We start from the raw sequence: 26343 nt of genomic DNA, 5'->3' as shown, positions 1-26343 counted from the left end.
TTCCCTGGTGGCACAATGCAGGGGACATAGGTTCGATCCCTGGTCTGGGAAGATCCCACATGCCATGGAGCAACTAAGCCCGTGCACCACAACTACTGAGCCTGCGCTCTAGGGCCCGCAAGCCACCACTATGGAGCCTGAGCACCACAACTACTGAAGCCCGCGCGCCCTAGAGCCCTTGTGTCGTGACTATTAAGCCCGTGTGCTGCAACTACTGATGCCTACGCACCTACAGCCCGTGCTCCGCAACAAGAGAGGCCACCGCAATGAGAAGCCCATGCACCGCTACTAAGAGTAGCCCCTGCCTGCTGCAACTAGAGGAAGCCCACGTGCAGCAGCGAAGACCCAACGCAGCCAAGAAAAAAAAAAGGCCTACCAAAAAAAGTTTGAGAATGCAGATACAAAGCTTAATAAAAGCAGTGAAATTTTCTCAGCAATGGTGAAATCTTTGGGCTTAGCCAGAGTCCTTTACCTCTTAGAGATTTTTGTTTTAAAAAACAAAATAAAACTCCTTGTAAGAAACTAAGATAAAGACATCAATTCCATACAAAGAAAAATCCAGGGATTAAAGAAAGTTATCTGATAGGAGTGTAGTAAGTAGCCAGAAGAAGTGAGAGGGTTAGGAATAGATGGTTCAGCGACTAACAAAATCAGGCTGGTTTAAAGGAGAGACGTTTGTAACATAGTACACTCAAACTCACCCTGGTCGCCGCTTAATAGCCCTCTGGACAATGGCTCCTCCACCTTGAATCCCAGGCCCAGGGTTTCCAGAGGCAATGGCTGGACCCAGTGATGGTACATCTGATGTCATTTCTGTCAGAGAAAAACAGAAATACAGATTTTAAAAAGATTGTTCTTGCTTATCATCATCATCAAACTGGCTAGAAGAAAGGCTCAAGCTATGGATAAAATCTCAGAAGTTTGCTAGAAAACCCAAATGCTCACGTCCAGGCTGCTTTTCTTCAATTCTTACCCTGGGAAAAGATTTCCCTACACTTCAATTCCCCCAATTTCATACAGTTTGGAAGAGGTAGCACTATATTCTATAGCCTTCTCTTTTAAAAGCTGGTAATAGTGATATAATATTAATCTAAAACACACACACAAATTGGTTTACATATTTCACTAATGCAACAAATATACATAACTTAGCTCCTCTGATTTGTTTTTTTTGGAAAATACAAAAAAACCCAAAATTTAAAAAATCACCTAAATTCCAATACTCAAAAAAAATTATATAGAGTAGGGACTTCCCTGGTGGTCCAGCAGACTCTGCGCTCCCAATGCAGGGGGCCTGGGTTTGATCCCTGGTCGAGGAACTAGATCCCACGTGCTGCAACGAAGACCCAGTGCAGCCAAATAAATAAATAAATGTTTTTTTTTTTAAGTTGAGCTCATTTTATTTCTTATTTTTTTCCTCAGATTATATACACCTATCTCTCTGATCAAAAACAGGCACATTTGGTCATGGCTAATTATGTTCCAGAAAGCCTGCTACAATTTTTGCTCCCACTAACAGGATATGAGAGTACCTATTTCCCTCACCAGAACTGCATATTATACTTTTTAATTTCACCAAACCTGACAGGTAAAAATGGTACAGTATTTGTTGTAATTCTTGTATCTTTTTACATTAGTCATCTGAAATCAATGAGTTGACTCTTCATATCTTTAACATTTTTATACTGAATATCTTTTTCTAATGAATTTGTAAGATCTATCAGTATATAAAGGATATTAAAGGATATCAATATATAAAAGATAATATATGCCTGTTATGTATTACAAATATTTTTTCATCACCTACCTTAGCCTTTAAATATATAACATTTCACAATTTTATGCTGTAAAATTTATCAGTGTTTTCCTAAATAATTCCGGGATTTCTGTCTTACTTAGGAAAGCTCCCCACCCTCGAGATTATTTCTATATTTTCTTACAATACTTTTGTGTTTCACATTTAGATTTTTAATCCATCTGGAATTTACTACTTATGCCTACCTGGCATAAGGCAGGACTCTGATTATTTTCTTATACATGGTTAGATAATTATTCTAATATCATTTACGGGATAATCCATCCTTTCCTCACTTATCGGAAATGACTCCTTTACTACTTTACTTTTACTTTACTACTTTACTTACTTTATTTTACTTTTAGGTGTCTACAAATAATTGATCTCTTTCTATACTTTTATTCTGTATTAATATATTTTCCAGCTCCTATGTCAATACTGAACACGTTTGATAACTACAGCTTTATAGTACATTTGAATTATCTAATAGGAAAGTCCTCCATTCTCCATTAATTTATTTTACAAAATTTTCTTATTAAATGTCATATACTACTTCTGCTTCAGCCAAAATTAAATAAATAAAATTTTTAAAAATTAAAAAAAAGTTTAAGAGATGAGTAGGAAATCAACACATTCTCTGATGATGGAAAACTAAGGAGGATTTGTCACCAGCAGACCTATAGCTAAACAGGGACTTCCCTGGTGGTCCAGGGGTTAAGAATCTACCTTCCAATGCAGAGGACGCAGGTTTGATCCCTGGTCAGGGAACTAAGATCCCACATGCTGCGGGGCAACTAAGCCTGCGCGCTGCAACTTCTAAGCATGCGGGCCACAACTAGAGAGCCCGCGTGCTGCAAACTACAGAGCCCACGAGCTCCGGAGCCCGCATGCCACAACTATAGAGCCCACACGCTCTGCAACCCACGCGCCACAACTACAGAGAAGCTCGCGCGCCACAACGAGGAGTTCGCACTGCAGGGGAGGATCCGGTATGCCGCCAACAAAGATCCGGCATACCTCAACTAAGAGTCAACACAGCCAAAATAAAATAAATAAGTATTAAAGAGAACTTAAAAGAAAAAAAGAAAATCAGCAAAGATATAGAAGTTCTCAATGATACCTCAATCAACAGGGTCCAATTAACATTTATAAAAACACTACACCCAACAACAGCAGATATACATTCTTTTCAAGTGTTCCCAGAACATATACCAAGATAGACCATATCCTGGGCCTTTAAACAAACCTCAACAAGTATAAAAGAATTGCGGGAATTCCCTGGTGGTCCAGTGGTGAAGAATCCACCTTCCAATGCAGGGGATGCGGGTTCGATCCCTGGTTGAGGAACTAAGATCCCACATGCCACGAGGCAACCAAAACTGCGAGCCACAACTAGAGAGAAGCCTGCGTGTCACAACTACTGAGCCTGCATGCTCCTGAGCCCGCAACTAGAGAGAAACCCACAACGAAGAGCCCGCACGCTGCAAGGAAGACCCAGTGCAGCCAAAAATTTAAAAAACAAATAAATAAATAAAATAATCATAGATTGGATTCTCCAACCACAGTGGAATCAAACTATTTAGAAATCAGTAACAGAAAGATAACCGGAAAATCTCCATTCACTTGGACATTAAATAACACATTTCTAAATAATCAGTCAAAGAGGAAGTCTCAAAGGGAATAAAAAGTACAGTGAACTAAAATTAAAATGAGGGACTTCCCTGGTGGCGTAGTGGTTAAGAATCCGCCTGCCAATGCAGGGGACACAGGTTCAAGCCCTGGTCCGGGAAGATCCCACATGCCGTGGAGCAACTAAGCCCGTGCACCACATCTGCTGAGCCTGCACTCTACAGCCCACAAGCCACAACTACTGAGCCCACCCATGTGCCACAACTAGTGAAGCCCGTGTGCCTAGAGCCCGTGCTCCACAACACGAGAAGCCACTGCAATGAAAAGCTCACGCACTACAACAAAGAGCAGCCCCCACTCGCTGAAACTAGAGAAAGCCCATGCACAGCAACGAAGACCCGACACAGCGAAAAATAAATAAATAAATTTATTTTTAAAAAATTTTAATGAAATTACAAGATGGTAAAATTTGTGGGACACCCCAGAAGCTATAGTCATTAAAATGCTATATTAGAAAAGAGGAAACGTCAAATCATCTAAACTTCCACCTCAAGAACCTAGGATAAATAAATAAATAAACCCAAAGCAAGCAAAAGGAAGGAAATAATGGAAAACATAAAATTTTAAAACAGAAAAACAATTTAAAAATAAAACAAAGAATTCTTTAAATAGATCAATAAAATTGACAAACCTCTAGCAAGACACACAACACACAAACTACCAAAATCAGGAAAAAAAACCCCAGGGATATCACTAGAGACCCTGAAGAAATCTAAGAGATAATCAGGAATACTAAAACTTACACACATAAATTTGACAACTTAGATCAAAAGGATCAATTCCTTAAAAAATACAAACTAAAACAACTGTTCAAACACAACATAGTTGATATGAATAGCCTCATACCTATTAGAAAACTGAATTCATAATTTAAGCACTCTCAAAAAAAAAAAAAATTCTAGGTCTAGCTGATTTCACTGGAGAATGCTACCAAACATTTAAAGAACTAACAGCAATGCTACACAATCTCCTCCAGAAACTATTTGAGGAAGGGGACACTTACCAATTCATCTTTTGAAGCTAGTATTACCCTGATACAAAAACCAGACAAAGACAGTAGAAAAACAAAACAAAAACTAGAGATCAATGTTCCTCATGAAAATAGATGCAAAAATCCTTAACAAAATATTAGTAAATAAAATTTAGCAATTTTAGCAAACAGAATTTAGCAATAGCTAAAGAACTATATACAACGTGACCATGTGTTTTATTCAAGGGAAGTAAACTGGTTCAATACTTAAAATCAATCAACATATTAATTGGCTAAGAAGAAAAATAACATGATCATATCAGCCTATGCATAAAAAGTATTTGCTAAAATTCAATACCCATTCTGATAAAAACATAGAAAAATTAAAATAAAGTGAAACGTCCTCACCTTGATAAAAGTATCTACAAAAAGAAAGAAAAAAAACTACTGCTAATATTATACTTAATGGTGAAAGACAATGTTTTCTCCCTAAGATTTGGGAACTAGGAAAAAATGTTCACTCTCATCACTTATTTAAACATAGTGTGGGAAGTTCTAGCCTGTGCAAAAGTGCAGGAAAAGGAAATAGAAGGCACACAGATCAGAAAGGAAAAAATAAAACTGTCCCCATTTGCAGATTACATGATTGTCTTTGCAGAAAATCCTAAGGAATCTACCAAAACAAACAAAAAACCTTCCTAGAACAAATAAGTGAATTCAACAAAGTTGCAGTATACAAAATAAATATACAAAAATCAATTGTGTTTCTATATACTAGCAATTAACACATGGGCATCAAAATTTAAACTATAAAACCATTCATAACCACTTCAAAAAAGAAAAAATATTTAAGTGTAAATCTATCAAACAGGCACAAGATTTGTGTGCTGAAAGAATGCTGATCAAAGAACCAAAGACCTAAATAAATGGAGAGACATACCATGTTCATGGATTGGAAGACTCAACAAAAGATGTTAATTCTCTTCAAACTGATAAACAGGTTTAATGCAATTCCTATCAAAATTCTACCCAGATGTTTCTGAAGATATAAACATGACCATTCTAGGGACTTCCCTGGTGACACAGTGGTTAAGAATCCGCCTGCCAATGCAGGGGACACAGGTTCGATCCCTGGACTGGGAAGATCCCACATGCCACGGAGCAACTAAGCCTGCAAGCCACAACTACTGAGCCCACGTGCCTCAACTACTGAAGCCCGCATGCCTAGAGCCCGTGCTCCACAACAAGAGAAACCACTGCAATGAGAAGCCTGTGCACTGCAATGAAGAGTAGCCCCTGTTCGCCGCAACTAGAGAAAGCCCACACACAGCAATGAAGACCCAACGCAGCCAAAAATAAAAATAAATAAAAACTAATGGTAAAAAAAACTAAAAAAGTAATTGTATTAAAAAAAATGTTTTTAACTAAAAAAATTTTTTTTTAAATTAGGGCTTCCCTGGTGGCGCAATGGTTGAGAGTCCGCCTGCCGATGCAGGGGACACGGTTTCGTGCCCCAGTCCAGGAAGATCCCACATGCCGCGGAGCGGCTGGGCCCATGAGCCATGGCCGCTGAGCCTGCGCGTCTGGAGCCTGTGCTCTGCAACGGGAGAGGCCACAGCAGTGAGAGGCCCACGTACCAAAAAAAAAAAAAATTAAACATGGGGCTTCCCTGGTGGCGCAGTGGTTGAGAGTCCGCCTGCTGATGCAGGGGACGCGGGTTCGTGCCCCGGTCCGGGAAGATCCCACATGCCGCAGAGCGGCTGGCCCCATGAGCCATGGCCGCTGAGCCTGCGCGTCTGGAGCCTGTGCTCCGCAACGGGAGAGGCCACAACAGTGAGAGGCCCATGTACCGCAAAAAAACCCAAAACCAAACAAACAAAAAAACCAGACTCTTTTGGGCTTCCCTGGTGGCGCAGTGGTTGAGAGTCCGCCTGCCGATGCAGGGGACACAGGTTCATGCCCCGGTCCAGGAAGATCCCACATGCCGTGGAGCGGCTAGGCCCGTGAGCCATGGCCACTGAGCCTGCGCGTCCAGAGCCCGTGCTCCGCAACGGGAGAGGCCACAACAGTGAGAGGCCCGTGTACCACAAAAAAAATAAAAATAAATAAAAAATTAAACATGACCATTCTAAAATTTATACAGGAAGGTAAAGAAACTATAATAGCTAAAACAAAGAAAAAGTGGGAGAAAAGTCTACCTGAAAGACTTCTAATATAGCTACAGCAATTAAGACTGTGTGGCCCTGGCAAAGGGACAGACACTTAGATCGATGGAACCCAGAAACAGACCCACACAAATATGCCCAAATGATTTTGACAAAAGTGCAAAACCAATTCAATGGAGGAAAGATAGCCTTTTCAACAAATGGTGCTAGAGCAACTAGACATCCATAGGCAAAAAAATGAACCTTGACCCCTTATACAAAAATTAATCAAAATGGATCATGGACTTATATGTAAAGTGTAAAACTATGTAACTTTTAGAAAAAAACACAGGAGTCGGACTTCCCTGGTGGCGCAGTGGTTAAGAATCCGCCTGCCAGTGAAGGGAACACGGGTTTGATCCCTGGTCTGGGAAGATCCCACATGGCGCAGAGCAATTAAGCCCGTGTGCCACAACTACTGAGCCTGCGCTCTACAGCCCATGAGCCACAACTACTGAGTCCACGTGCCACAACTACTGAAGCCTGTGCACCTAGAGCCTGTGCTCTGCAACGAGAAACCACCGCATAAGAAGCCCGCACATGGCAACGAAGAGTAGCCCCCGCTCGCCGGAACTAGAGAAAGCCCACACGCAGCAATGAAGACCCAATGCAGCCAAAAATAAATAAATTAAAATAAATTTTAAAAAAAAAGGACAAAATCTGCAGGATCTAGGGGCTAGTCAAAGAGTTCTCAGACTTGGTACCATAAGCATGATCCACAAAAGGAAAAACTGGTAAATTGGACATCACTGAAATGAAAAACTTTTGCTCTGTGAAAGACTGTGAGAGGATCAAAAGACAAGTTACAGAGTGGGAAAAACATTGCAACAAAGGACAAAGGACTTGTATCTAGAATATAAAAAGAACTCTCAAAACTCCAGTAAAAAAGCAAAGTCTTGAACAGACATTTTTCCAAAGAAGATACACAAATGGTAAATAAGCATTTGAAAAGATGTTCAACGTCATTAGCCAAGAGGGAAATGCAAATTAAAGCCACAATAAGATGCACTACATACCTATCATAATGGCTAAAAAATAATAATAATAAATACCAAATGCTAGGAAGGATAGAGAAAAAGATCACTTACACATTGCTGGTGAGAATATAATATAGTGCAGTCACTTCAGGAAACAGTATGGGAGTTTCTTTAAAAACTAAACATGCAATTAACATACAATCCAGCCCTGCACTTGTGGGTATATATCCCAGAAAAATGAAGACTTACATTTATACAAAAACCTGTACACAAATATTTAGAGCACTTTTATTTGTAATAGCCAAAAACTGGAGAAAAACTCCAGATGTCCTTCCAAAAGTAAATGGTTAAACTGATATATATACCCCTACTCATCAACAAAAAGAAGTGAACTACTGATACACACAACCTGGATGAATCTCCAGAGTATCATGGTGAATGAAAAAAGCCGACTGCAAAAGGCTACACACTGTACAATTCCATTTATAGAACATTCTTGAAATAACAAAATTATAGAAATAGACAACAGGTTAGTAGCTGCTGGGGATTAAGGAGAGGGTGTAAGTATGAGGAAAGTGGGTGTTGCTTTAAAAGGGCACCACAAGGGACCCTTGCGATGATAGAAATATTCTGTATCTTGACTGTACCAATGTCAATATCCTGGTCATGATATTACACTATAGTTTTGCAAGGTACAACCACTGGGGGAAACTGGGCTAAGGGTAGGGGATCTCTGTATTATTTCTCATAACTGAATATGAATATAAAATCATCTCAAAAGAAAAAGTTTAATTTAAAGGTTTTAAAAACCTTTTAATGTCATATACTTCAACCTCCTTTTGAATTTAAAATCTATATAAAGTTCTAACAACAAAAACACGCTTGAGGTTAATTCAATAACATTAAATTTATATAATAATTTTGAGGGGCCAGTAGCACGATATTGCACTTCATCATCCAGGAATATTATTCAGACATCTCCTAATGTCCTTTAATAAAATTTTACAGTTTTCTTCACATAAGTCTTACATCTTTCTTATTATTTTTAGGTATTTTAGAGCTCTTAATACTACTGTGAATGAAATCTTTGCCATTTCAACTTCTAACTGGTTATTGCTAGAATAAGAGAAAGCTATTGACTTCAGTGTGTTTATATTGTATTCAAATAACTTTACTAAATTACCTTATCTAAAAGCATTTAGTTTATTGGACTTTTAAATTTATTTATTTATTTTTGGCTGCGTTGGGTCTTCGTTGCACACGGGCTTTCTCTATTTGTGTCGAGCAGGAGCTACTCTTCATTGCGGTGTGTGGGCTTCTCATTGTGGTGGCTTCTCTTGTTGCGGAGCACAGGCTCTAGGCGTGCAGGCTTCAGTAGTTGTGGCACATGGGCTCAGTAGTTGTGGCTCGCAGGCTCTAGAGCACAGGCTCAGTAGTTGTGGTGCACAGGCTTAGTTGCTCCGCGGCATGTGGGATCTTCCCAGACCAGGGCTCGAACCCGTGTCCCCTGCACTGGCAGGTGGATTCTTAACCACTGTACCACCAGGGAAGTCCCTATTGGACTTTCTTAATATACAATCACATTATCTGCAAGGAATGATTATTTTACCTTTCTTTACTCAATATTTACACTAGTTTGTTTGTTTGTTTGTTTGTTTTGCGGTACGCGGGCCTCTCACTGTTGTGGCCTCTTCCGTTGCAGAGCACAGGCTCCGGATGCGCAGGCTCAGCGGCCATGGCTCACGGGCCCAGCCGCTCCACGGCATGTGGGATCTTCCCGGACCGGGGCACGAACCCGCGTCCCCTGCATCAGCAGGCGGACTCTCAACCACTGCGCCACCAGGGAAGCCCTACACTAGTATTTAGTTTCCTTCTCTTACTGCATTATTGCAAGGGTTCTTAATCTGTGTGTCAATGGATAAAATCCACTGGTAAACTTGGATGAAGAACAATTTTCTTTCTTTACTTTCATTAATCTCTAGCTGAAATTTAGCATTTCCTTCAATCATGAAAGTACAGTATAACACAGTAGTTTCAGCAGTATCTGTGATTTTGTCATCAATAAAATCAGATATCACATGACAGTTATTACAGATATCTAGAATTACTGTTACATTCAATACTACTTTGAGAATATGGCAATTATTAGACTTGTCACTACATCTTATTTATTGTGTTAATAAAGAAGAAACATTAATTTTTGTATTACAAAGTTGTAATTTTTTATATTCTGATAGCTATATTTTTAATAGAATTGATTTTTCAAAATACTATGTAGTGTTATTTACACTCTGAACAACATTCTATGGGTTCAACAGGGAGAGCAAGCTGCACGCCAGGGTGATCTGGGGGCCTAGGGACCTGCCCCACCAGCTCACCAGAGTTTCCTCCCATGTGCAAGTCTTTCTGCCCCTCACCAGGGTCTCCAACTTGGCCCAGACCAGAGGAGGTTTTTATTTAGGAGTGGATGCAACACAAAAAGTGTGATAAGAACTTTTGAAGCCTTGAAGCAAAAGTGTTACTCCTTGGCTTTACAGTGAGTGCATGGATAATCAGTGATAATAATGACTAATTTTTTTCTGTGTCTTCACTGTGTGCCAGGCACTGTGCTGGGCAACTTGTGTGCCTCTCATTTATTCCCACAATGACCCAATGAGGTTGAAGAAGCGTTCAACAGATGTCACCAGTCATAGGGGTCCACGTGATACAAAAGGTTAAGAATCTCTTTATTTACTCACTTTTTTTTTTTGGCCATGCCATGCAGCTCGTGGGATCTTAGTTCCCTGACCAGGGATTGAACCCAGGCCCATGGCAGTGACAGCAAAGCACCAAGTCTTAACCACTGGACCTCCCAGGAATTCCCATATTCTGATTTAATAGTCTTTCTTTCTTTAAATCAGGAATGGATTTTTAAAAATCAGAAACAAATGTTTTTATAAAGCATTTATTGATACAATCATTTTTCCCCCTTTAGTTTGTTAACGACCCAAGTATATAGGTTTTCTCAGGGTGACCAATCCTTGAGTTCCTGGAATAAATCTTGCTCAATAAATTGTAGTGGGCTGAAGAGTGTAAAAATGCATGTCCACAGAGACGCAGAATGTGACCTTACTTGGAAATAGGGTCTCTGAAGATATAATTAGTGAAGACGGAAATCATATTGAATTAGGATGGGCTCTAAATCCAATGACTGCTGTTTTTATAAACATAATGAGACAGACATTTGGATACAGAGACTGGAGTGATGTGTCTACAAGCTAGAAAAGAGGGAACCTAACCAGCCAATATCTTCATTTCGGACGCTGAGTCTCCAGAGCTGCAAGAGAATAAATTTCTGTTGTTTTAAGCCCTCTAGTTTGTGGTAATTTGTCATTACAGGCCTGAGGACCTAATATAATAATGATGTATGATTCTTTTAACATACTCTGGATTTAACTTACTAAGGTTAGCTCCTTTTAAATGGAAGAGGAACTTAGTGTGATGTTAAGTGTAGCACAGTTAAGGAGTATTCTTAGTGCACTGAACAAAAGCACCTTCTATTAAAATCATAACTTGACAGAAATTACAGAAAAATAGTAAATATTTTAGTCATTCAACACAGTCTCCCAAATTTATAGAAAAGGTACTTCTCGGGACTTCCCTCATGGTCGAGTGGTTAAGACTCCGCACTCCTAATGCAGGGAGCCCAGGTCCGATCCCTGGTCAGGGAACTACATCCCACATCCTGCACCTAAAGATCCCGCATGCTGCAAAAAAGATCCTGCACGCGGCAATGAAGATCCCGCGTGCTGCAACTAAGACCCAGCACACCCAAATAAATAAATAAATAATTTTTAACTAAATGTGACTTCCTTTCCTGAAATAGGAGAAATAATATAAAACTAAATCATTGAAAACATGAATGAGGAAAACAGAAATGATAAAGGAAGCATTAAAAGTTGAACAGATAATGAAATGTTCAAAAAGAAATGTTGGTAACAGTAATTCATCATATTCCTACCTTGTATAAAATATGAACCACTTTGGATGTGTTTTCTTTTTTTCATAAACCTATTTATTTACTCTTTTTTTTTTTTTTTTTTTTGCGGTACGCAGGCCTCTCACTGTTGTGGCCTCTCCCGTTGCGGAGCACAGGCTCTGGACGCGCAGGCTCAGCAGCCATGGCTCAGGGGCCCAGCCGCTCCGCGGCATGTGGGATCTTCCCGGACCGGGGCACGAACCCGTGTCCCCTGCATCGGCAGGCGGACTCTCAACCACTGCGCCACCAAGGAAGCCCTATTTACTCATTTTTATTTTTGGCTGCGTTGTGTCTTTGCTGCTACACGCGGGCCCTCTCCAGTTGTGGGGAGCGGGGACCACTCTTCCCTGTGGTGCACGGGCCTCTCATTGCTGTGGCCTCTCCCGCAGCAGAGCACCAGCTCTAGGGGCAAGGGCTCAGTAGTTGTGGCTCTCAGGCTCTAGAGCGCAGGCTCAGCAGTCGTGGCACACAGGCCCAGCTGCTCTGCAGCATGTGGGATCCTCCCGGGCCAGGAATCGAACCCATGTACCCTGCACCGGCAGGCAGACTCCCAACCACTGTGCCACCAGGAAAGTCCTGGATGTGTTTTTTCATATTTTACTTATTATTCCTAAAACCTACCTCCAAATTATATTTATAATAAACTGCATCTAAACTCAAAATACAAAAACTCTTTTATGCATGTCTTTTGTTACATGCCCAAGCATTATAACTGCCTTTAATACTGGATAAAGAGAGTACTCAAATACTCACCATTAAAATGTTGATGCATCACAAAGCTACAGTAATCAAAATAGTGTGACACTGGCATAAAGACAGACACATAGACCAACAAAATAGAATACAGAGCCCAGAAATAAAACCTCAAATATACGGTCAAACAATTTTCAACAAGAGTGTCACAACCGTTCAATGGGGAAAGGATAATCTTTTCAACAAATGGTGCTGGGAAAACTGGATACCTGCATGTTAAAAAAAATGAAGTTGTATCCTTCCTTACATTACCTCATATACAAAAATTAACTCAAAGTGGATCAAAGATCTAAATGTAAGAGCGAAAAGTATGCAACTCATAGAAGAAAACAGGGAAAAAGCTTCATGACACTGGATGTGGCAATTTCTTGGATATATCAAAAGCACAAGCAACAAAAGTAAAAAATAGATAAATTGGACTTCATCAAAATTAGAAATTTTGTGCATCAAAGAACACTGTATCAACAGAGTAAAAAGGCAACCCACAGAATGGGAGAAAACAGTTGTGATCCATGTGTGATGAGATTAAAATCCAGAATACATAAAGAACTCCTATGACTCAACAACAACAAAAAAAGACAACCTAATTAAAAAATGGACAAAGGACTTGAACATATGTTTCTCCAAAGAAAATATACAAATGGCCAATAAGCACATGAAAAGGTGCCTAACATCACTAATCATTAGAGAAATGCAAATCAAAACTACACTGAGATATCACCTCACACCCATTAGGATGGACACCATGAAAAATAAAAAAAATAATAATATGTGTTAACAAGGATGTGAGGGAATTGAAACTCTTGTACACTTTTGGTAGGAATGTAAAAGTGGCAGCCACTATTGAGAATAGTATGGAAATTCCTCAAAAAATTAAAACTACAATGAATATGTAATCCAGCAATTCCACTTCTGGGCATATACTAAAAAGAACTGAAATTTGAAAGTAGGGTCTTGAAGAGACACTTGTACAACACCCAGGTTCAAAGCAGCATTAGTCACAATAGCCAAGAGGAAGAAGCAACCCAGTGTTGATCAAGATGAATGGATCTTTAAATACACAGCATATACATTCAATGGAATACTATTCAGCCTTTAAAAAGAAGGAAATTCTGCAACACGCTACAACATGGATGAACCTTGAAAATATTATGCTAAGTGAAATAATCCAGTCACAAAAAGACAAATACTGCAGGATTCCACTTATATAAGGTACCTAGAATAGTCAGATTCATAGAGTGTAGAATGGCGGCGTGGGCCGGAGGGACTGGGGAACAGGAAGTAATTGTTTAATAAGTACAGAGTTTTAATTTTGCAAGATGAAAAAGTTCTGGAAGTGGATGGTGGTGACGGCTGCATAACAATGTGGCTATACTAATGCCACTGACCTGTACACTTAAAAATAGTTTAAAAGAATATGAAAAATAATGTACATATAATGGTATAACTGAGTCATTTTGCTGTACATCATTAATTAACACAACATTGTAATTCAGCTATACTTCAATTAAAAATAAATTTTAGGGGCTTCCCTGGTGGCGCAGTGGATAGTAGTCTGCCTGACAATGCAGTAGACACGGGTTTGTTCCCTGGTCCAGAAGGATCCCACATGCCGCAGAGCAACTAAGCCCGTGCGCCACAACTACTGAGCTTGCGCTCGAGAGCCCGTGAGCCACAACTACTGAGCCCGTGTGCCTAGAGCCCGGGCTCCACAACAGGAGAGGCCACCGTGATGGATGGCCCGCACACCACAACAAAGAGTGGCCCCCGCCTGCCGCAACTAGAGAAAGCCTGTGTACAGCAACGAAGACCCAACACAGCCAAAAAGAAATAAATAAAATAAAAATTGTTTTTAAATTGTTAATAAATTTTTAAAAAGTTAAAAAGGCAAATTTTATGTGTATTTTGCCACAATAAAAAAATTTCAATATATAAAAAAAATTTTGAGGTGGATCTATATCATTGAAATGGAAAGTTATTCACCATATATGATTATGGAAAAATAAGCTACAGAAAATTATATATAATATAATCCTTTATAAAGTTTATATGCATAACAAAAGCCTGGAAGAATTCATTTCTATTTAGTGTATGCCTATTATATGCCAGGCATTGTTGCAGGCCCTAGAGATAGAACAATAAATAAAAGAGACAAAAATCCTAACTTTTTTTTACATGTTAGTGGAAGAGAAAGATAAATTGAGAAATGATTAAAATATAAAATGGGTTGATAATATGAAACTGGCATTTTATTTATTTATTTATTTATTTATTTATTGCGGTACGCGGGCCTCTCACTGCTGTGGCCTCTCCCGTTGCGGAGCACAGGCTCCGGACACGCAGGCTCAGCGGCCATGGCTCACGGGCCCAGCCGCTCCGCAGCATGTGGGATCCTCCCGGACCGGGGCACGACCCCATGTCCCCTGCATCAGCAGGCGGACTCTCAACCACTGCGCCACCAGGGAAGCCCGAAACTGACATCTTATAGGTAAAAAATGGATAGTTGTTTCATTTGGTTTGACCTAACGATATGTTATATAGTGATAAATGTGGAGAAAAATAAACTAGGGGAGTCAACTCAGAAATACATAAAGGTTCCAGCAATTTTAGATGCTGAGGGAAGACCTCGCTGAAAAGGTTAACATTTAAGGAAAGGTCAGAAGGAGGTAAAGGAACAAACCATGCAGGTATCTGGGAAAAAGGCATTCCAGGCAGAGTGCAAAGACCCAGAGGTGAGAGCATGCCTAAGTTCTAGAAATGGTGTGGATGACATCATGGCTAGAATGGAGTGAGCAAATGTTACACAATAAACTATTAACAGTCGTTATCTATGGGATGGCATTTAGAGACTCCTATGTTTGATTTTCTACATATCCATTTCGTTTTCTCTTTTACATTAAACATATATTACTTTTACAATCAGAAAATGCGTGATCCCAATTTTTTAAAAAGAAAATTTATGTGCATGTGTCTATGTGTGTGGCATGCGTTGAAAATCTGAGAGAACACAGCTCAAACTCTAAAGTGAGATAAATCTAGATTCCAATCCTAGGGTTACCACTTACTATGTATGACCTTGGGCAAATTATTTAATCTCTCAGGGTTTATCTGTAAAATGTAGCTAATAACAGTACCTACCTTTGGGGAAGATTAAATTAGATACTGCATGTGAATAGTGCCTGACACATTGTAAAGTACGCCTTAAATAGTAGCTTTGTAAAAATATATCGAACACCAATTTGTTAACTGGTTTTGCCATTACTAATTTTTACATTACAAAAGTAATATATTAAAATATGGATATACAGAAACTCAGATGTAGACGTCTCTAAAAATACTCAATACAGAAGCAGTCAAAAGTAAAATCCTCCACACATATACCCCAGCTTCCCCCATGGGAAACTGCTGTTAACATTTTGATATGAATCCTTCCAGACCTTTTTCTATACACCATATATTACAGGGTTTTAGCAATTTTTATATAACAAAGGAGAGGGACCATATTATATTTATTCTGAAACTTTTATTTTTTTCCAATTAACAATGTATCTTGGAAGGTATATCATGTCAATAAATACTGTTAGCTCATTCTTTTTAAGTTATACAGTATTTCATAGTACAAACGTACACATTTATGACATTCAAACTATCATTATCATAAATAATGTTTCAATGAATATCCTTGTATATCTTTAAGCAAAGATGCCAGTATTACCTACAACTAAAAAATTTCTAAAAATGACTCGCTGGATCTAAAGGAGCATATTTAAAACTGCCCATTACCCTCCAAGAAGGTCATACCAATTAAGAACCTCACCAATGGTATCAAATTATCCATACCTCCAACAGCACTGGACCTTAGCAATCTTCAAATTTTTACTAATTTTCCAGGTATAAAATGATGATCATTGTTGGTTTGATGTGGATTTCTCTATCATTAGTAAAACTGAGTTTACTTTATATGTTATTACTATTAACTTTTTCCAGTTAAATTTTAAATAGCTAATATATGTAACTTTCCTAAGAAAAAACAAAATTTTCCCATAAAAAATAAATTCCATACTTTCAATAATAGGTTTTTATGGGATCTAAAGGATAGAGAAATTTAGAGAAAAAAAAGATAATTGAGATGGTTTAAATTAAGGTCTGACACACTCCCTAGCACAGAGAAGGTACTCAATAGGAAGGAAAAACTAAAGGAAATAAAGCTACCAGCCAGCCAGCCAGCCAGGAAGTTTCAGAAAAGTTGGTCAAGCTGGACCTCAGAAAAACTAAAGAAGAGGAAAAAGACATTCCACATAGACAAAAGAACATGAGCAAATCATAAGGGAGGTATGAACATAGCTGTGAGGAGGTGCAGGGAAACAGGCCTATAAAGAGCATAAAGTCTGTATTCAGGAGAAAATATGTCAAATGCTAGCCAACTGTAAGAAGGCCTTGAATGCCAAGATGAAATCTTAAATCTGATTCAATAAGCAACTGAAAGACAAAATATATTATTAAGTCAGAGTGACAAGAAGAAAATGTAAATTAAAAGATTAATTTGACAGATTTAAAATTTGAATAGAAGCAGGGAAACTAATCAAAAATGAGGTGGGGGTGTAGAAGGCAGGGCAAATGAAAGCTAAAATAAAAAGGATTAGTTTGATATCTGTTTTTAAGCAGCAGGTGGATTCCCAGATCCTCTCCCTGTCCCTTCCAGCAGGGAAAATGCCCCTCCATCACCCAGTCAAAAAACTGATTTATTCTCTGAAGAGTGTAAACCAGAGGTCCTCTGGACTGGGGAACACCAGACAAATTTGAAAGTGAGGTTACAATACTGAAAACAGGGAAACTAACAGCAATGTATGCAAAATGGACGTATCCTGTTCTACTGCTTCTTTCCTGTATTCCATGTTTCCTCTTTCTTGGTTTACTCTCGCCTATTGGTAAATCTCATCCCCTAGTAAGTTCCTGAGAAAGAGTATAAGGGAGACCTTGGGTATGTGAAAATATCTTTCTTCCACTTCACTAACTGACAGTTTGCCTAGGTATGGAATTCTAAGTTGGAGATTACTTTCCCTCAGATTTTTGAAGGCATTGCTCCATTGTCATCTATCTTCCAGTGTGACTACTGAGAAGCAAAACTAATCTGATTCCTTATTTATTTTTTTTGCGGTACGCGGGCCTCTCACTGTTGTGGCCTCTCCCGCTGCGGAGCACAGGCTCCGGACGCGCAAGCTCAGCGGCCATGGCTCACGGGCCCAGCCACTCCGCGGCATGTGGGATCTTCCCGGACCGGGGCACGAACCCGTGTCCCCTGCATCGGCAGGCGGACTCTCAACCACTGCGCCACCAGGGAAGCCCCCTTCTTATTTTTAACTGACCAATTTTCTTCTCTCTGGAGCTTATAGGATACTCTTTGTATCTGATGCTGAAATTTCATAATAATGTGCCTTGAGTGGGTGAGTTTTTCATTCATTGTTCTGGCTCCTTCAATTTGAAAACTCTTGCCTTTTACTTCTGGGACATTTTATTTAATCAAAAGTTAAGTTTGGTTAAAAGAAATAAAAATGGATGTCATTGGGGAGAAGAAGCTGAGAGAAGGGGTAGAGGACTGCTGTTTTTATAACAAATCATGTAACACTGTCATTAAATATATGCATGGGTAATTTTTATTAAAATAATTTTTAACATATATATGTTTAAATAAATCTATTTTAAGAATCACAGATGTAGAAAACAAACTTATGGTTGCCAAGGGGGAAAGGGGGAGAGGGATAATTTGGGAGATTGGGATTGACATATACACACTACTATATATAAAACAGATAACTAATTAAGAACCTACTTATATAGCACAGGGAACTATACTCAATACTCTGTAATGACTTATATGGGAAAAGAATCTAAAAAAGAGTAGATATACATATATGTATAACGGATACACTTTGCTGTACAGCAGAAACTAACACAACATTGTAAAGCAACTATAATCCAATAAAAATCAATTTTAAAAAATTAATAAATACATCTATTTTGGGTATATATTTTATATGGTTAAAATGTTTTATATGTTTTAATATCCTTATATGTTTAAAAATGCTTTTTTTAAATGCAAAAAAAAACAAGATGTGATAACAAATCAGATAAATACATAAAAGAATCCAAACACATCTAATTGCTTAACCTGGGGAACTGGAAAAACTGCAATAGTCACAAAAGATACAGAAAAGTTAGGAAGGTCAGCAGATCTGAAGGAGATACTGGTGACTATATATATATATATATATATATATATATAAATAACATGTTACAGTTATTCAAATAAAGTTTTTTTTAAATAGATGAAAATACAGGAAAAGAAGCTTATGTGAGAAGACAAATAAAAATTTTAGAGTCTTCAATATATAAAAGATAAATGAGGGAAGGAGATACAGTAGTTACCAAATAAATGTTTAATTGAGGCAGGTAGGTGGGCAAATAGAAATGAAGGAAGTTGACTGGCTTACTAATTAATTAATCAATTAAGAGTTCCAGTCCCAGGAGTGAGACTAGAAAAGGAGAAGCATAATGAACAAGAAAAAGAAAATGAGCAGGCCTAAGGAACAAAGAAGGAAGAGTCAGTGAGAAAGAACAAGCAATGCAGTGTCTCTGAAGCCAAAAACAAGAAGTTCATCAAAAAGGGACAATTATGGGGTATGAAGAACTAGCAGAAGGATTCCAGTAAGCGTTAAGGATTCCAGTAAAAGTTATTTAAAGAGGTGAAAAACAACTATGAAGAAAGAATACAAGAAGTTACAGAAAAGATTTTAGGAACTGCAACACTCTTCCAGCAACTTTTTCAGCACCTTGCACTCACTTCTCCATCCAAGTAACTGTGCCATCCTGGCTGTCGGACACGGTATTTCACCTTCTTCATCTACTAAAAAAGACAATACCCCACCCTCCTCCTCCTCAAAAAGTATCCATTGTGCCACATTTCTGTAGGAAGTGACTTTAAGTCACAATGGAGAAAGTCTTATAACTTAGTAATTAAGAATACTGTCTAGGGCTTCCCTGGTGGTGCAGTGGTTGAGAGTCCGCCTGCCGATGCAGGGGACACGGGTTCGAGCCCCGGTCCGGGAGGATCCCACATGCCGTGGAGCGGCTGGGACCATGAGCCATGGCTGCTGAGCCTGCGCTCTGCAACGGGAAAGGCCACAACAGTGACAGGCCTGCGTATCACAAAAAAAAAAAAAAAGAATACGGTCTAAAGACCACAAATAATAAATGTTGGTGAGGATGTGGAAAAATAGGAACCCTCAGACACTGTTAGTGGAAATGTAAAATGGCGTAGCCACTGTGCAAAACAGTATGGAGGTTTCCCAAAAAAGACTAAAAATTAAAGTACCATATGACCCAGCAATCCCACTAGGGGGAATTTATCCAAAAAAACCCAAAACAAAACACTAATTCAAAAGATACTTGTACTCCAATGTTCATAGCAGCATTATTTACAATTGCCAAGATATGGAAGCAACCTAAGTGTCCATCAACAGACAAATGGGTAAAGAAGATGTAGTACATATATACAACAGAATACTACTCAGCCATAAAAAAGAATGAAAATTTGCCATTTGCAAAAACATGGATGGACTTGGAGGGTATTAAGTGAAATAAGTCAAACAGAGAAAGACAACAATGTATGATATCACTTATATGTGGAATCTAAAAAATAATACATACTCCTGAATGTAACAAACAAGAAACAGACTCACAGATATAGAAAACAAATTAGTGGTTACTAGTAGGGAGAAGGAAGAGGGGAGAGACAAGATAAGGGTAGGGGATTAAGAGCTACAAACTACTATATATAAAATAAATAAGCTACAAGGATCTATAGTACAACAAAGGGCATACAGCCAATATTTAATAATAACTATAAATGGAATAAAACCTTTAAAATTGTGAGTCACCATGTTGTACACCTGAAACATATAATATTGTACATCAACTATATTTTAATTTAAAAAAAGAAAAAAAAAACTCCTATAAAAGAAAATTTGTGTAGACAGACTGCCAGCAATCAAAATGTCTCTACCCACCCCCCCAAAAAAACTGTCTCTACCCCCTACCAGCTATGTGACTTCAGACAAACTAATTATTCACTCTGTGCCTCAGTTTCCTCATCTGAAAACAAGAATATTAATATATACCTCATAGGAGTCTTGTAAAGATTAAATGAGGAGACTTCCCTGGTGGTCCAACGATTAAGAATCCGCCTTCCAATGCAGGGGACCCAGGTTCGACCCCTGGTCAGGCAACTAAGATCCCACATGCCGCAGGGCAACTAAGTCCGCGCACCGCAACTACTGAGCCTCTGCGCCACAACTAGAGAGTCCACATGCCACAACTATTGAGCCTGTGTGCTCTGGAGTCTGTGCGCCACAACTAAGACCAGACGCAGCTAAAATTAAAAAAATAAATAAATAACTTTTTTTAAAGAAAAAGATTAAATGAGATAAATATATGAATATTAAGTGAGGTAATATATTTAGAATATCTGGCATATAATTATTGTTAGCTATTATAAATTAATTCATGATGTTAATGGTTTAATTAGTGTTATCCTTTCAAAGGTATTTTCATATTAACAGTGCATAAAGATATGAACCTCCAATGCCAGGTTTTACAACATTCATTTATACAACAAACAATTACTGAACTGTAGTCCTACGTACTAGGCACCCCTGGGAGCAGTAGGGTGCTGTGGTGAACGAGGGAGGTAAAGGTCCTACTCATGGAACTTAAATGCTAATTAAGTTGTTGAAGTCATAAACTTAGTTTGTCTACTCAACTAGAGAAAATGTGAAGGGACAAATACAAAACGAAGAAACGATGAAAAGATGCAAATTTAGAGAATTTATTTGGAAACTAAGAGATGGTTTCTAACATACAGAATAGCCAACAAAACAGGAAAGTGTAGCCTGGCATATAGTAAGAACTTAATAGATGTTTAATAAATGTGCCAGTTCCTCTCTCTAGGTTTGTTTTCTTACATGTAAAATGATAGGAGTTATCTTGAATCCAACTCCAATATTCGTTGATGTCTACTTATTGAAATCATCACGGCATATTAGGCAGCATTCTTAGAAACAGATGGCTGTACAGGCAGGGCCTATCATTGGGTGTGGGTGATGGGCCCAAATAGACTCCACTGAGCTCAGGCCTTGCATATCACAAGAGCTTTAAATGTATTCCTTTACTGTTACATCTAAATAAGATCAGCTATACAACCACAGAGACACTGGATAGCACTGACAGAAATGTCACCCTTGCACCTCTATACAGGACTATACCACCAGGGAATTAACATTTAAAATAAATATTGTAAATAGCCTGAAGGGGGAAAAAAAAGATGGTTCCAAAGATAGTTTCTACAATTAAGGATTCAAATTTTACTAGTTTTGAAATTAAATATGCCCCAAATGTCATAACCTAAGTAAAATCAAGGAAAAAGTGTTTAGTTTCCTTGAGTGTTGCAATTTAGTTTTTTGAAGATCAACCACCACTTGGTACTGTGGAAATCCCTACTGTTACTGCCTTAGAAGAAAGTCATCCATAGCAGACAACCACAAAAGACTTCCACAAAACATCCATGAAACAACATATTCTCACATCTGTTAGTGGATTGTTTGAGTAGAAGAGTAGGACTGGAATGCAAAAAAACTAAAGTGAGAGACCACTATTTCAAAACAACAAGAAAATTAGAGTTCCAAGAATGCAGAAGTATCTACTTCTTAATTTCTAAAAAAACAGAAAAGATTCAGTTTGGTGCCACAATTCAAACAGCATAAAAAGTATATGGATTAAGGTTCTTTTTCAAAAATGTTAATTGTATTTCAATTGCTGAATTAGTAAACTATATTTAAACACTTTTGAAATAGGTTTTTGCAATAGAATATAATTTTTAAAGTATCTTGGCATTGTAATTTTATACTGCATAAATTCCTATTTTCCTGTATCTGAAAAAGGTTAAGTAAAGGTAATGGGTAAGAATTCTGCTAATTGATGCTTCAAAAACTATAATTTATGAAGGTAAAAATTATGTGGAAAAAAAAAGTTTTCCTAAGTGTCAGCCTTACAAACCCAAACAAGTGTTCCTTCCTTTGCCTTCTACCCGTTCTCTACCCACAATAAATGGTACCTAATACCACAAAAAGAGGTCCCTCGGAAAGAGAACACCAGAATCAAGGAAGGAGAAAACTGCACTCCTAAAAATTCATTCACATCTCTGGTTTGAATACTGAATTATAAATGAAATAACTAATCTGTTCCCAAACAGTGCCTTAGCTGATGCATTACAAATCACACGTGCAATTTTTTAAATGTTTCTCAAAATTTTTAGTATTATGTAGACAAGAAAGATATAGCCTAAGATTTCATGGACCACCTACCCACTCATTTATCTTGCCACTGGTAAGTAGAATTAGTGAAAAATAATAGAATATGAAGAATTATCAATTACGCAGAAAAAAGCCACCACCACATTAGAGCTATTATTTCAACATAACTCTTAGATTGTGGAGTATAAACTATATCTTACTCTTCTTTTGATCCAGCACCATGTTAAGACATAGAGAAAAATGCAAAGGAACCAGGTCCCCTGCAAGACCCTGAAGGGACACCAACAGTCTCTAAATCAAACTCTAAATACAACTAAAATGATCATCAAGTATTGTTGTTAACACTAAGGATTAACTTAAATGAAGCTTAGAAGAGTTAAATAATTATCACCAAAATTCTTTGCAGACATATGTGAGGACAGAACAAACAAGAACCATAGGGAAGCTTAACTAGCAAAATGACAAAGTAGAAAAAACTCAAAAGAAATCAGTCTGATGTCCCTAGTCCCTAAAATGACTCTAAGGATTAAAGGTTTGACCATGCAACAAAGAATTCTGACCTGAAAACCATTTACTTTCTTTTCACTGAGCACAGTTCATTTCCACCCTGTGTCCCTACATTTATGGTCCTCATTTCCCAAAAGGAACAGGCTATCAAAACTCCACAATGCAGCTATGATCTCTTCCTTTTGATACAAAGGGGCAAAACGAGAATTGAAGGAAGAAAATGCACTTTCTAATTTAATTATCATGTGTTGAATTTGGGATCAATAACTTGTAAGAGATGGAAGAATTATCCAACATCGAAAAAGAACCCTAGGGCTTCCCTGGTGGCGCAGTGGTTGAGAGTCCGCCTGCAGATGCAGGGGACACGGGTTCGTGCCCTGGTCCGGGAAGGTCCCACATGCCGAGCGGAGCGGCTAGGCCTGTGAGCCATGGCCGCTGAGCCTGTACTCCGCAACGGGAAAGGCCACAACAGTGAGAGGCCCGCAAAAAAAGAACCCTAAAAACTGCAGAAGTAGGCTGCCAAAGAGCAATAAACAAAGTAACTGTTTCATCATAAGCAAGGATTCTGCACAAATGAATGTTATTTTCTGCTTACAGTTTTAAGTTGATATTGATCAGCTAATGAAAATGTGGTCAAGAGATTGTCATTCTGGTTACTGTTGTTTAAAAAACAAAACAAAATAAAGCAACCCCACCCACACTGCTGGGAAAAAAGCTTCTGACATATGCACTAAACTTGTTTACCCAGGCCACCTCTTAATAAGAGAAATGCTTTGCAACTTGACTAGGGTTATATAAGTATTTTGCAATGTGTTATCAGTTTAAAATCTTGTTTATTTACTCCCTAGTTAACAGGTTATTTTACTTCAAGGTCAGGTCTGCCATAGTAATAGCATCTTTCCGATTTTATTCCATCACTCAGCACTTCCTGCAATGCAATTTTAGCCATTAACTTTATCTCCTTTTCCTCTTAAAATATTTAAAAATATGATATTGACATGTGACAAATTAACTTCTTTAAATAGGTCTGTTCCCAGAAACATGGTAGGAAAGACAGTAAATTTCAGTGATTCAATTGTAATAGCAAAAGCTGAGTACTGTAAAATACTACTGCCTTTCAGAGACACGAAAAAAAATCCAATTTAAGTTTTAACAAGGGAACAGCAGTGAATCCTTCCCACTACCATATTTTCAAGTTATTCACCCCCACCTCTCACTTCTTTTCTAAGGCTATCAAAGATAAGGATTTCTGGGGAATAGCCAAGGTCAGCAAAGTAAACTAGGATCCCTTAAATGAAATACTTCCTAGGGAGAAATAACTGTAATGTACTGGAAAGAGGACTGGGACTAGGAATTTGAAGACCTGATCTGTCTAGACCTGCTGCTGCACTACACCCCATTCCATCTTTTAGACATGACTGACTAGATTTTTAACGTTCAAGCTCCCACTTTAGAAGAGATGTTCATTGAGAAATAGCATGAACTGAACTTTTCTTGAAGAATGGGAACTCCCTTGACCCACCTAACAAGATTTAAATCTGGGTCCTGGATGCTTGCTGTTGGCAAGATCTATCCTGTAACTCAAACATTACACAAACCTCTGCCTTCAGCAGCTAATGACACTAGAGGCACCTCTTAATACATAAACGCCAGTTTCAAAGGATAGCCCTCGGATAGGGAGGGAGGAGGTACAGCTTTTTTTTTTTAAGAAACTGAGTATGAATTCAAAGATTTTTAAAATTTAAAATCTAAACGTTTGGAAGTAACACCTCAGCTAAACAGCAACGTGATCCTATGAGTCCCAACTACCTTTAAAGTAAAACGAGCCACACTGCCCACAGTTATTCGGCATCAAGCAGGTCCACAGTGGGCAGAAGGCTGAAAGAGGACTACATCGCACACCAGAAAGCCGCCACAAGAGTGGAGGCGGGCCAGCCCCGCACGGACAGCTGCTCAAACAGAACTCGGGGCAAGGAATCCCCAACTCCCACCCGCCTGCTCCCTCCCTCCACCTCGGGTCTCCCCTGTTCCCCAGGGGCGGGCCCTCCCCCAGGTCACTCCCCTCCCCCACCGCCCCGTAGCCACCCCCACGCGTCTCAGCGCCCTCAGCCCCAACTACGGCCCCTCAGCGCTGGGTCTACCCAGTTGCCAACCCCTTCAGCCCCTCCTCCTTGAGAGGCACCCCAGTCCTCCGTCTCCTCACCGGGGTTAGCAGTAGTCGCCGCCATAGCTGTAGATGCCACCGCCGCCGCACCCCCCCAGTGGGAGGAGCCACCGCCAAGGAACCGGGGGGAGGGGGAGGGGAGAGCCACTCCCCAGACGCGGCGCCGTACTGCCGCCAATGCTACCGCGGAATCCAAGATGGCGGCTGCAGCAACCGCCCCCCGCCCCACCGTCCCCAGCCCCTACGACGGAGAGACCCGCCCCTACAGGGGGCGGGGTCATCCCAAGGCCAGCCTCCTCGGGAAAACTGACCAATAGAATCGCAAAACGACCAGAAGCAGGGCTGGCCACGGAGCTGCCAGCCAGTCCAGTGGAGGAGGGAGGGCGAGGAAGAAGTCCAGCTGTCTCTCTAATTCCGCCTCTTCTACCTTAGAGGTCAGCGATCTAGTGACGTCAGTGAAAAATAATTTTACTAAAAAGCTTCGCTGGGTGGTGGATTCGCCTGGTTGGCCACTCTGCAGATGATTTGTTTTGTAAATCTTCTTTAGGTGCCCTACTGCTTAAACTTCACTTCGTGATTTGTAATCCTTTCTAGTTTTTTCCTCTTTTAAGGACCTTTGTCCCTATTGGGAAAAAGTTCAGCAAGTTTTGAATGCCTGCTATAGAACTGGTAGTGTAAGAGGATCTGGGCGCTTATGTCTGGTAGGAGAGATACCGACAGCCAAAACAGGAGGCAATGTATTTTGATTAAGAGTGGGATAACTTCCTTTGATCAACGATAGGGACATAGTGACAGGTTTTTAGTAGAGAAGTGGCAAGATGATTGCACAGATGTATTTTCTAATAATAGGAAGCATTGAGCACTTCGAGCCGGACACTGTCCACACTGCTTTATAAGTA

At 39.3% G+C, this 26343-nt stretch overlaps 1 protein-coding gene across 4 annotated transcripts in view; it reads right to left on the bottom strand.

The window, feature by feature from the left end:
* ARNT (aryl hydrocarbon receptor nuclear translocator) overlaps nt 1-25639 on the bottom strand; it is a 64302-nt gene extending 38663 nt beyond the window's left edge. For 3 of the 4 annotated variants that reach the window (XM_022564215.3, XM_022564217.3, XM_022564219.3), the window contains exons 1-2: nt 25484-25638; nt 702-813 (exon numbers count right to left, since the gene is read on the bottom strand). In XM_022564215.3, coding sequence (XP_022419923.1) covers nt 702-813; nt 25484-25508 — 137 coding nt within the window. In that variant the 5' untranslated portion in view covers nt 25509-25638. Of the gene's footprint in view, nt 1-701; nt 814-25483 lie in introns of all 4 variants that reach the window. The other variant, XM_022564216.3, reaches the window with a different exon arrangement.
* Between the last annotated feature and the right edge of the window lie 704 nt (nt 25640-26343).

Source organism: Delphinapterus leucas, chromosome 1, assembly GCF_059928025.1.
Source record: "Delphinapterus leucas isolate spDelLeu-1000000601 "Yukka" chromosome 1, BTC_Dleu_Yukka2, whole genome shotgun sequence".
Taxonomy (NCBI): domain Eukaryota; kingdom Metazoa; phylum Chordata; class Mammalia; order Artiodactyla; family Monodontidae; genus Delphinapterus; species Delphinapterus leucas.
This window is presented reverse-complemented; position numbering and strand designations above follow the sequence as displayed.